Here is an 11,719-nt window from a genome sequence, read left to right on the forward strand (position 1 = left end):
TACTGAACGACGTAGGTTCCGGTTATTCCTTTCAAAATAAAGACATACGGATGAGTCGGCTGGTTACTTGGGATCACAGTACTTACGAAAAAGTTTTAAGTCGCTTTATTATATGAATTCACTTTAACTTTGTAGGAATATACGTTGTGCTTCTATAATAAAGTGGTCTTGATTCTTTTTTATCTGCATAACCATTAATTGCGCTTTAATTGTGAAAATACGTAAATGTATTCCGGTCTGTAATTTTACTAACTTGATTTCGCTCGGCTCGTTGAGAATCACAGCCCACTCCTTTTATAAATCACAAAAAGAGTTTGCGTTTGCTAAAAGGTTTCTGCTATTGCAACTGTTTGCCGATGCATTTAAAGAGAAAAAAAGAAAAGGAGATGGATTTAAAGGAATTTAAACCTCGAAGACGATAAATTGAAGTTCAGACGATGCTAAAATGATCACTGGATGAGCTAATCTTGCAGGATTCGTGTATTTTTCTTCGGTGTGAAGTCGCCGAGAAATGACAGCGGAATGCAGCACGGATGTTTTGGTGAGTTTCTCCGAGTCCCTGCACGTCTACAGCGGGCTGTTGACGGTGTCTGCGGTGTGCGGAGGTCTGTCGGGGATCCTGGCCGCCACCCTGCTGTACGTGTTCTGCATGAAGCCGCTGCTGCTGACCAGACAGGTGAGCAAAACACACGACACACCTATCACCTATCCGTCAAAGTGGTTGTCATGAACACTTGATGTTCCTCATCTCTCGTCAGGGTTACAATGCAAGGAGGCTGTTTGAACCTGACGATGTGGAAGTGGACAACAACCAAAGTGACCGTGTCAGCAACACCAGAAAAGAAGCTCCAAGTACCAATAACGACAAAGTATTACTCTTTCTACTCAAAAACACTGTTTGATGGTTATTACCTATTACCTATTACCTATTACCTATTAAGCGTGAATAAGGTCTGTACATGTGCCATATGGATTGGATTGTTCCCCATTAAAGTATGGGGAGGCTTTATGTATTGAATTAATTGATTGATTGAAATCTTTATTTCGAGCATACATAAAAAAAAAAAACAATTACACAAAACAACAAAAAAAAAGAATATAAATAAACAGTCATTAAACAAAATCAAAGGGAAATAAACCTTCATGCCCGAAAAGGAGTAGGAGGAAGTAAAAAAACGTATGTGGTCCTACACCTTGTTTCTATTTAAATTTTGCTTGAAAATAAAAATAAGAAAAAAATATAACAGCAAGCTTCACTACTTTATAAAAAAAAATTATACCTGTTATTACCTTATGAAAATAGTACAGCACTTCATTGCAATATTATACCTCAGCATTATAAATATAAATATACTTGAGCATTATAAATAATACATATACTATATATATATATATATATATATATATATATATATATATATATATATATATATATATATATATATATATATATATATATATATACACACACATCTTATCATAAACAATATAATATAATCATTATTGTATATATACCATTTTATATACACATTATGCTGAATATGCTGAATGACGGTGCATGTCTAACTATAGCATCCCTGCAAATGTTATCGTTGATGTCCCTCTAACATTGTTTTCTGTTAATAATTGAACAGGAGAAGAAGCAGCAGGGCATGAACAGTGATGTGGCTGCATTTGCATCAAGAGCCAAGGTGGTTTACCCGATCAATCAAAAATACAGAGTAAGTCTCCCTGATGCCATGGTTGATGTTTACATCCCCTAACAAAGCCTGATTCTGACGCTGCTGAAGAATCACACATCTTAAGTTATCCAGTTTATTTGATTGCTATGCACAGATAATATGCAGATTTGACAGTTTTACAAACTGATGCATGGATCTTTGATGTATGCTGATAGGAAATTATGAATATATTCATCATTCTGTTCTTGATGATGCTTTTTATTTACAATATGTAGAATTATTGTATGTAAAACTAGAAAAAAAGGTATTTAGCCATTAGGTATTATTATTCAAGAGAGAAAAAAGACAAAAATGGTATTGCTTTTTTTCCTGTCGTATATTTGTCAGCCGTTAGCAGATGGTGCATCCAACCCATCACTACATGAGCACTCAAAATTACCACCGATGCCCAATGAGGAGTCATCCTCCTCTTTGGATGGAGAGTCTATGAGCCAAGAGCAAGACAACGATGACAGCAGCCAGTTTATCTCGTCATCTCTGGTTCCCAAGAGCCTTCAGAACCACAGTTTCATCAGGGTGTCCCACTACCCCCACACACTGATACAGACAGGGTAGGAAGGACGCTGAAGTACTCCCTCTTAATACTGAGCTTGAACTTTACTTCATAGGCACTCGATGATTGTGCCAGTCACCTGTCTGTTCATTACAGTTTTGAAGGAAGGATCAGCCTTTACTGTTTAGTCCTGCAGGATGTAGAACATCACAGCTCTCAGCTCCAGGAAGAAAAATACTTGGTGAGATGTTTATCTTATCAATTGCTATGTATCATGAACATGCACAGTTAATCCGTCATAGTCGTGACTCTTTTTTTTTTTGTTTTGCTACATAAGATTTTTCTTCATATGCTGAAAATAATATTCAGCAGCCAGTTTCCAAAAGATCAAAAGGAGGCAGAGTTTACAAAGAATATTCTTCAGATGCAAGAAAAGGTAAGAACAGACATCTTTTAATCAGAATTTCATACTCTACATAAATGCATAATTGCTTTTATACATTTTCATTTAAGGAACTGAATGATTTGAGGAAACTGTTACCAACAGTTCAAACTGTTAGTGAGAAGAGTTCTGATGGTCACTGTTCACTAGAAGAGATTGAAAGAGCTCAGAAAGATCTCTTTGAACGGGGTCTTCAAATGGTGAGACGATGCAACCCATTTAAGAAGGATTCTGACTCTCTTACTGCACCTCCATTTATTTTCTCAGGGCTGACTAAAGCTCATGTCTCTTCACAGTGCAAACGTTTCAGCAGACAGGTAGAGGATTTGTGCCACCATCTATTGAAGAAAACCAGCATTTTTTCTCCAGATGAAGCACAGAGTACCATTGCCTCTCTCATCCAGACACTTGTTGTAGTAGAGAACCAGCTCATGAATTCACACAGAGCTAACCTGAAGGTAACGATACACTTGCTGTTTGGCATCGACTTTATTAAGATGAACATCATTTATAGCATCATGTGCAGTCTTGGTGGACTTATTATTGACTGGAATGTGACTGTTTCCTATTTTTTTAGAGGATACAGGAGAAGTTGTTATGGTGGGAGGAGTTGACTGGGTTTGTTCAGTCCCAACCCGCCTTGCTAAACTGGGAAATGAGTCTGAGGCAGAGCTTGATCACCACAACACTGGAGCAGCTCACAAGTGATGACATCTTGACATTTAGTCACATGGAAGAGATACTTTCAAAGGTTCAGACCGCTCTGACTGATTGCCTTCAGCAGTGCACAGAGGGTAAGATCTATCAAGGGAAAATGACTTCAGTTGAATCCACAATAAAAGCTCTGTTTTTGTGTTACAACAACTAAAGGGTGATGGGTATTTTATAAATATGCATCGTGGGACTATTTAAAATAATTTCCAACAGGAAAATCATGAATTAGTTTTTTGTTAATCAGGAAAATAACACAATTTAATTATTGATGGATGGAAACAAGCTCCCCTTAAATTCAACCGGTCCTGCAAATGATGTCCAGCAGAGGGTGCAACAGATTTGAATTCCCCTTTTCCCAATTCATGGTGAACACTACATTCTGTATAATACGGGGATCATTCTTTTTCACAAAGACAAACTACAGGTACTTTTTTGTTGAGTGGAAGTCTGTAGAAAAGTTGGGAGTAGACAAAGAATGACTTTGGCAACAGTGTTTTAAAACAGGGTTTTAAGGTTTGTGACGAGCCTCAATACTCTGTGGTTTGTATTGAAGTCATGCAAGTATTGAAATACTGCACAATCATTAAAAGTTGCCATGATCCATCACAGTCAGAAAAGTGACTGCAACAAGTCCCGTTTTGGCCTAAAAGGAGCAGTAATATTATACTTTAAAGTTCACTTCTTCATTTTCTTCTATGTAAAGGGCAGAGAGTACAGGTTTGGACACTCCTTTAGTATTTGTCCATGGTTACTAGCTGAATCTCATACCTAACCCAGAAAGACTGGTTATGTGTAGATGGAGATGTGTATCCCAGAATCATTGACAGAAAGGTGGAATTTGGCATTTTATCAGGAGGGAGATGGGTATTATTACAGGATTTAACCCTGCATTGTCTAAAAGGGGCATGCTTGTCAGTATTTTTAGTAAACCCCTCATCAGTAATAGAATAAACACAAAACAAGCAAATTAATGTAAGTGTGTCTTTGATAAAGCAATAGTTAACGTCTAGCCTACTTTTCAAACTTTAAAGACGTACTCTCTCAAAATAGACAATTTTTCTGGGAATCATCTTTAGCTCCTTAAATAAGGCCACGTTCTTCCAGGACAGCACAGAATATTATACAGTCTGATAATGTGGACCACAGTCTCATGCAGCCTAACAAAGTTTAGATTGAAATCATTTTTACACGACTTATACAGGGAATGTTTAATTTTAAATCATATTCTATTTACTTTTGCATTCATACAAATTACTGGGCAATCTCATTACGTTTCAGCGCTATGCACTATGTTTAATGTTAATATTAGTTTACAACTTGTAATTATTTTAAAATCCCCTCATCTATAAGTTTAACCTTTTTATTTTCCAGAGTGCACGAGGACAACAAAGGAGCTGGTAAATGAGAAGTGCAGCAAAAAGGAGTCGAAGAGGAGGAAGCTTCAGAGGAGTCAAATGAAGGAGAGAAGCCAAGCCCTGGAGCAGACGCAGGCTCGCGGTGACTTGGAGGAATCCACCACGGTCAGAAGATTTTCTTTAAACATGTGGCTCAGGGTTACTGTTGAAATGTTTATAAATCTTTCCGGATTATAGCCATCTGTTGCTTCTCGAGTTTCTGCTCTTTTCTTAGCTGCCTTAATAGAAATTTATGCTGAAAATAAGAACTCTTGGATAAAAGAAACCCTCCCCCTCAGATGTACCAGGAGTTGCTGATGAAACACAGGCGACAGATGTTCGACTTGGAGCTTCAGCAGAACAACAGGATTGCAGAGGCCTTGTGTGACGTTTGGAAGGCAAGACATTATGTACCCAATCGTTTATTAGTGCTCACACTTGTGTCTGTATACATGCACCATTCTAACGTACGGTCTGGTATTGTCAGAAACTGCGTACGTGTTGGTCAAAGAGGCTCGGGGAATTGGCAAAGGACGTCTTTGTGATGTCTGTTCCTGCCCAGACGCACCTCACCGCTGAGCACTGTGAGAAGCTGTGGCTGGATCTGGAGCAGGAGCTGGCTGCTCAGCTGCAGCAGGCGGAGCGCAACACCAGACAGCAGCTGCAGGACATCACGGCTGAGCTGGATAGAGATGAGCAGGTAGCCACAATATGATGGACTGGGCGCACTGGATCATCATGGCGGCCGTATTCTTCTTTTCATGTTAAAGTCGGCTACATTTAATCCCATGAATTGGGTTAATCTGTAAAGATGTGCTTCTGTTTCTAACTGAGCCTCTGTTGCTGTTGCTGTAGGCGTGGAGTGAAGGGTTTGCTCTGGTGCAGGCCTGTCTCAAACATCAGAGTGAACAGCAGATGCACATCCTCAGATCAATGGTGGCCAGACAGAGCTACACAATCAGCAGGTGGAGTTTTTTTTTTTTATATATTTTTATGCAGATATAAATTAATACACATTTTCATGACCTGGCAATTCCACCACAGTCATTTTCTACCTGTCTTATGCCCACTTACTCTGTATCTTCATCCGTCTTCATGAATGAATGTATTGGATAATAATGGAATATGATCTCTTTCAGTCAAACGGGGAAGATGATAGAGAGCAAACATGAGCACCTTTTGGCAGTGGTGCAAAGATGCTTTGTGGTCAGGCACTTCTGTCTGCACATGCTGAAGGAGATGAGACTGTCCAAGCTGAAGGCTCTCTCTCAGACTGATTTCAGAGCTCTGCTAGTGGAGGATCCCAGTAAAGGCCAGCGTTGTGTTAATCCGGTTCTCAAGGTAAGATAAATATGTGTAATGAAATGCACTTTTTTGACTGTTGAACCTGTTTTAGGACAATTCATAAACTATAATGGATTAATATCCTTGAAACATCTTTTCATGGCCTGTTTGAATTGCTTCCATACAGAATAGCAGTGCCGGCTTGGCCGGGAGCCACCTGGGCCCCGAGAGCCAGCTGCTGGAGAACAACCTCCAGCAAGAATTTCTGTCTGAGTTGGAAACGGCAACTGAGCTTCTTCAGAGTCACGCACAGCTGGTGCTGGGCAACGCCCTCAGCCACGCCATCCAGCAGAGGATGGAGGCCATATCCTCACACTCACTGACCTCTCCTAAACAAGACCATAGCTTGAAAGTAGGACATTGGGTTAAGTCATTTAATTTGCCATTGTTAAAAAAGTTCTTCTTAATTGAAAATGTACCTCAAGCTGCAGTCAAAATAACAGAGATCAGTTCCCTTTTCCAGCCATGACTTTAGACCATTATTCATAGTAGCCAGTTTTATTGGGCGGCCTTGGCCACTCTACTCCACTCCTCGTGTTTTGCAGGGTGGGCTTTCTTTATCAAAAGTAAATCTTTACCACACACCTGGTGGAAACTAACAGAAAATTCCTTGACGGGGATTTTTATTCTCAAATACTTGGATTTCGCTCATCAGCAGTTCAGTCACAGACAGCTGGTACTGAGCCTTTCTTTTAGGTACAGTGCCATCTCGAGAAATGCGTCATCGGGGCCCAAGTTGGTAAAACACAGCACTGTCTGGCAAGTAATATGTGGTTCAAAGTCTCTTCCAACTCCTGCGGCACACAGGCTGACTAAATCCAGGTCACTGCATTCCTCTGTGTTTTGTTTAAGTTTTTAGAGTCCAGCTATAACGCAACACAGCCTAACTTCTGGGTCTTATAATAATGTTTCTAAGATCCTTTTTAGTGGATGATCAACTTTTAAAAACACAAATTACACCTCTGTCAAAGCCTGAGTCGGTTTTGCCCCCCATAGGATTATGCACCTTCGTTAATCAGGTAGGAAACAAAGTAGCAAGTAGTTCTGCTTGGAGTCGGGACTCCGTTCACCACCTGCGATCGTGATAATGCAGGACTGCAACCAGACTGTAGGGGCCCCCTTTTAAAGCACTTTCAGAGCATTGTGTCCTGAACTGTCTAACTGCTGATTCGAAATGTGATGGCAAAGCAATTAGGAGTGTTTCAACTACTTACTTCAGAGGGGAACGTGATATAATATTAAATTATAGGTGGAGATAAAGATGCAATGGCTCGATGATTGCACTTGGAGTTGGGCCAGTCATGTAACATTAGCCTGCATTTCTGAACCACTCACAGCTGTATCTCACTCTGAATGACACATTTTCAAGCAAAAGCAGTTTTTTTCACATGTTCCTTTTTAAATATGCCTTTGCTTGCTGAAGATATCACAGATCACAACAGTTTTAATTTTCCTTTCTTTTTTCAATTAGCACAATCTGATGGAGGGGGCAGCAGACAGTGTTTATATGACCAAAGATTCCCTCACTGCGCTCGTCCAGAGCTACTATTCCTGTCTAAGAGACATTACTAGTAAACTGCAGCAGGATCAGCCAAACACAAACCGGGGTGAGATGATTATATAAAACCCAGTCAAGTCTCATACAGCTTTAATGAGCGCTGTGTGTATTAGCTATTAAGTGTTTGACAATATATATATATATATATATATATATATATATATAGACATATTTCTTTATTACACTTCACATTTTTATAGTTTGTTTAGTGTTATTCTGTCATTATTCATTTGGTGTGATGTTAAGTTACATTAACTTTCCAAGTTAACTTTGCCGTTTTAACCTTGTTTCCTCAGAGATGTGTGAGAGGAAAGACCACAGCGGTCACGTGAGCAGAGTCTTGCTGAGAGAGCTGGTGAACTGGGGGAAGAAACCTGCTTCGGCCGAGTTTCAACAGAGGTACAGTAACACTGGCAGCCATGGACATTTTTACCTTCAAAAGCTCACTAAATGGGCATAAAATGCACTTCTTTCCTTTTTTTCCTTCACAAGGGTTGAGCTGAACAAAAGGAAAGTGCTGGACCAGAGTGATTTGGAACAAGAGGTTATGTATGAAGAACTGAGACAGAAGAAAACAGCCCAAGACCAAGCCCTGGAGAGGATAAAAACACAGTTAATGGTTGGTGTGATGCTTTTCTCCCGTACTAATTAGCTTGATGATTTTATAACCTCGCACGGATGTTTTCTGGAAGCAATGTGTCTCTGTGTCCATTAGGAGGCAGAAGAAAGCTTCATAACTGAGCTGGCAGCTTTGGCCCACATCTCTCTCCACAGTCCAGATCTGGAGCACAGTAGTGAAGAGGACAACATTGGTAAGGCTGCTTCGGATATACAGTTTGTCGTGTGATATTTTGACACTGACACATCTTTTTTTTTTTTTTTTAAATGTCAGCTACAGTATATGCAAAAACGAATTCAATAATATAAGTTTTCTGTAAAATATATTCCAGAAACAGGAGAATCTCATTTGTATACTTTACCCTGGCTCTACTGCTGCTTCCTTCAGTTTTCTGTTTTTCATTTTCTTTTTGAACAATAAAGATATCCCTACTTTGAAAACTTATTTCAGTCGGGCCTTTTTACAGGGGTGGGTTGTCGAGTTCTTTGGATCATGACCCCTTCCAGGTCTTCTCCTGGTATATTTTTCTTGTCAGTCTGGCATAGGTTGATCAAAGTTGAATTTGTCAAATAATGTTTTTTGGAACTGGTTTGACTTTTTTTTTTACTTTTTTCAAAGTTTTTTTGGGTTTATTAATACCACGACTCAGCGGGCGTTTCGAAAATGAGAACCGCATCCAGTGCAGCGAGGATCACGCAGGGCTACTACTACTACTACATGTCTTTTTTTGACAGTTTTGAATAAGTGACATTGTCATAGGGCTGTGCAATTAATGGAATTGAATCCCTATTTTCAGTTTTCTCTCCTAAAGATTACAAAAACCATGTAATCTAGAAAAAAAACTATTATTTTTGCTACATATTCTGTCTTATGTTATGAATAACATTCACTCTCCAGGCATAGACTCAACTTGGTATAAGATCAAGTTATTTGATGATGCGCAGATGATGCGCAGTGCCCACCTAATTAGAAACGGTACAGATATTCTGTGATATTTTTTTATATTTATAAAAAAAATAAAATTATAAAAAAATAAAGGATCCCCATAACTTTGATTGGGTGGGCAGGACGCACGTTTGGGTGGGCACAGCCCACCCCTGCCCCCCCTAAAACCGGCCTCGCTTACAGGTGAATGACACATGGGGTAGTTTTGTTGAAAATGTGCTGTCCAAAATGTCCTGAAAAACTGGACTCCTGCAAATGCGCGTTCCCCAAAGTTTGTGGGGGCGGGGCTTTGGACGGAGCGCTGACGGGAGGGGGAGGAGGGGGCGGCTTGCCAGCGCTCCAACATTACTGACTATACCTTTAAGTGTTTTTGGCAAAAAAATATTAGCAGCATTTGATATGTAGGCATTAATCATTTTTATGTCACAAGGTCCTCTTTAGTGGAGAAATCGTCAACCATCAGGGAGCTTTTGTGGTTTGTACTTAAGTGTCTCTCCACATTGTGCTGCTTCACCGTCACCCCACACATTAAATATATACTCTATTTTATCACTGTCAAACAAAAGGATTCTCCTTCAATCTCATTGTAATAATAGAACCAGTATGTTTTACTTTCTGCCATAGTTTTTGAGTAAGTCAAATCCAGCTCCCTGTTGTGTAGGATGATATTTCTGGTTAAATATATTTCCACCTGTACGTTTTTCATTTGGCTGAATGCTGAAAAGGGCTTTTTTTTCTCATGTAAAGGATTCTGGGCTCATCTGCTACTGTTGTCTTCTGTTCAAGCCTCTTTATGTTTTAGAGTTACAGAAAACGAGTGCTCTACCTGTTAAGTAACTGTGATAATCAGCCTCAAATTAAAGAGAGTCTCCACTTTAAGGACTGCAAACTTTTTCTGTTTTGTTAACTCCTAAAATAAACAGTACAAACTGTGTATGAACTATTTGTATACCAGACTGATGTGTGCTGTTCTTGTGCTGCACTTCGACAGGTGACCAGAGTATCCCGATCCTGGACCTGCTCGCTCTGAACCCAGCGTTAGATCCAGCCTTGAATCCTTCACTCACGCCAATGTTTGCAGCTCCAGTCGTGAAATCCAAACCAAAGAAGAAAAGAGAGCAAGAATCTCATTTCATCTGAAATCTTAACATAACTGGACTTTTTATGTGTTATAAAAATATGTGTACTTTTATATTTTTCTGGCTCATAAAACTGCTACTTTGTTAATAATATCAATGTTTCTATGAGGAAGGTACCACACTATGTACAATAACACAACTTTTTCTTAATGGTTAAGTACACCAAAGCATCCTGCTTTAAGCATATTTACCCTCTGTTTGTCTGCTTCTCTAAATGTACCATAAAATAATACAACTCTGAAAAGTAACAAAGCCAATCATCATTTGTGTTGTTCTTTCTTTTGAACTGGCTATTAAAACTGCAACAAAACAGGCCTGACAGTAATGCATTACTGCCCATGCTTACACCCATACCACGGCTCATTCATTGCATTGATTCCTGAGTGCATGGGATGATGGACGCCCTCCTCTCAGTGAGTTGTTAGATGAATTAGAGATGTCCTTCCTGATTGTAGCAGAGTGCTACTACTCAGCGATGAAAGCCTCACCCTTCTCTCGCTCTAATGGGGTTTTAAGTACAGCCCTTTATGGACGATAATGCAGAGTGATGGTGAAAAGTCTGGGCGGGTTGAAGTCTCGGGGATTTCTGTATGCAGCAATCTTGAGGGCAATTTAGACCAGACCGGGTTTCCTGTCAGCACAGTTTTTGGTGTATCAATTAAAAAAAAACAAAAACCCATCAATTTTTAATCTGCCCTTTAATTGTATTGCTGGTCCTGACCCACTCAGGATACACATCAGTGTTTCCTGCCAGGAGAATGTCTCTCTTTCTATATATCTAATAGAAATGTGGACTGAACAATTATCTCCTCGAGTGTTGAGAAGGCGACTGCTGGTCTGTGATGAGGGGAAACCGTTTGGATGTATTTCGAGGTCCCTTAGGGGACTGCGGGGACTTGTGGGAAGATGACCTGATTTCTAATTTTTTCTCCTTCCTTGCCTGGGCTCTGGGCTAGTCGCTGCCATAAGCTTGTGAAAGGAGTGCTGGAGGATGAGCCGGGCTGGACCCTTTTAGGATATGGATCCCCTCCTACACTTTTATCGTAAATGTGGGTTTTGTTGCTGGACACTGGTGTGGCTGTAACCCTCTGCTGGTAGATTCAGGTGAGTGGGGACATGCACAGGCTTACAGTCGCCTGTGCTGGAGCTTTAGAGTGATGTTTGCAGCTGAAATTGTATTTGCAGCAGTGTCATATCCTCTTTACAGAGACGGAAGACCATGTACAAGCTCACAGTGCAGAAATGTCAATCCTTTTGTTTCCTGAAGACATTAGTCCATTGTAGTTCATCTTCATCACTTTCAAAATATAATATATTCATTACATGAAA

At 39.9% G+C, this 11,719-nt stretch overlaps 1 protein-coding gene across 1 annotated transcript; it reads left to right on the forward strand.

The window, feature by feature from the left end:
* Nucleotides 1–244: 244 nt before the first annotated feature.
* Nucleotides 245–10,634, forward strand: LOC133449494 (evC complex member EVC). Its single transcript, XM_061728648.1, has 20 exons — nt 245–676; nt 759–869; nt 1,635–1,721; nt 2,070–2,293; nt 2,392–2,476; nt 2,573–2,671; nt 2,749–2,877; nt 2,974–3,135; nt 3,255–3,471; nt 4,763–4,911; nt 5,085–5,183; nt 5,273–5,485; nt 5,641–5,750; nt 5,925–6,126; nt 6,257–6,481; nt 7,601–7,736; nt 7,984–8,086; nt 8,180–8,306; nt 8,403–8,499; nt 10,243–10,634. The coding sequence occupies exons 1-20, from the start codon at nt 512–514 to the stop codon at nt 10,389–10,391; spliced, it is 2,889 nt and encodes a 962-aa protein (XP_061584632.1). The 5' UTR covers nt 245–511; the 3' UTR covers nt 10,392–10,634.
* The last annotated feature ends 1,085 nt before the right edge of the window (nt 10,635–11,719 follow it).

This window comes from Cololabis saira, chromosome 8, assembly GCF_033807715.1.
Source record: "Cololabis saira isolate AMF1-May2022 chromosome 8, fColSai1.1, whole genome shotgun sequence".
Taxonomy (NCBI): Eukaryota; Metazoa; Chordata; class Actinopteri; order Beloniformes; family Belonidae; genus Cololabis; species Cololabis saira.

Bases quoted from the DNA above. Each gene is read 5' to 3' on its own strand.
- LOC133449494 (XM_061728648.1), top strand. From the start codon at position 512: ATGACAGCGGAATGCAGCACGGATGTTTTGGTGAGTTTCTCCGAGTCC. The intron at 2,878-2,973 runs GTGAGACGATGC...GTCTCTTCACAG, and splicing joins TTGAACGGGGTCTTCAAATG to TGCAAACGTTTCAGCAGACA. The intron at 5,751-5,924 runs GTGGAGTTTTTT...GATCTCTTTCAG, and splicing joins CAGAGCTACACAATCAGCAG to TCAAACGGGGAAGATGATAG.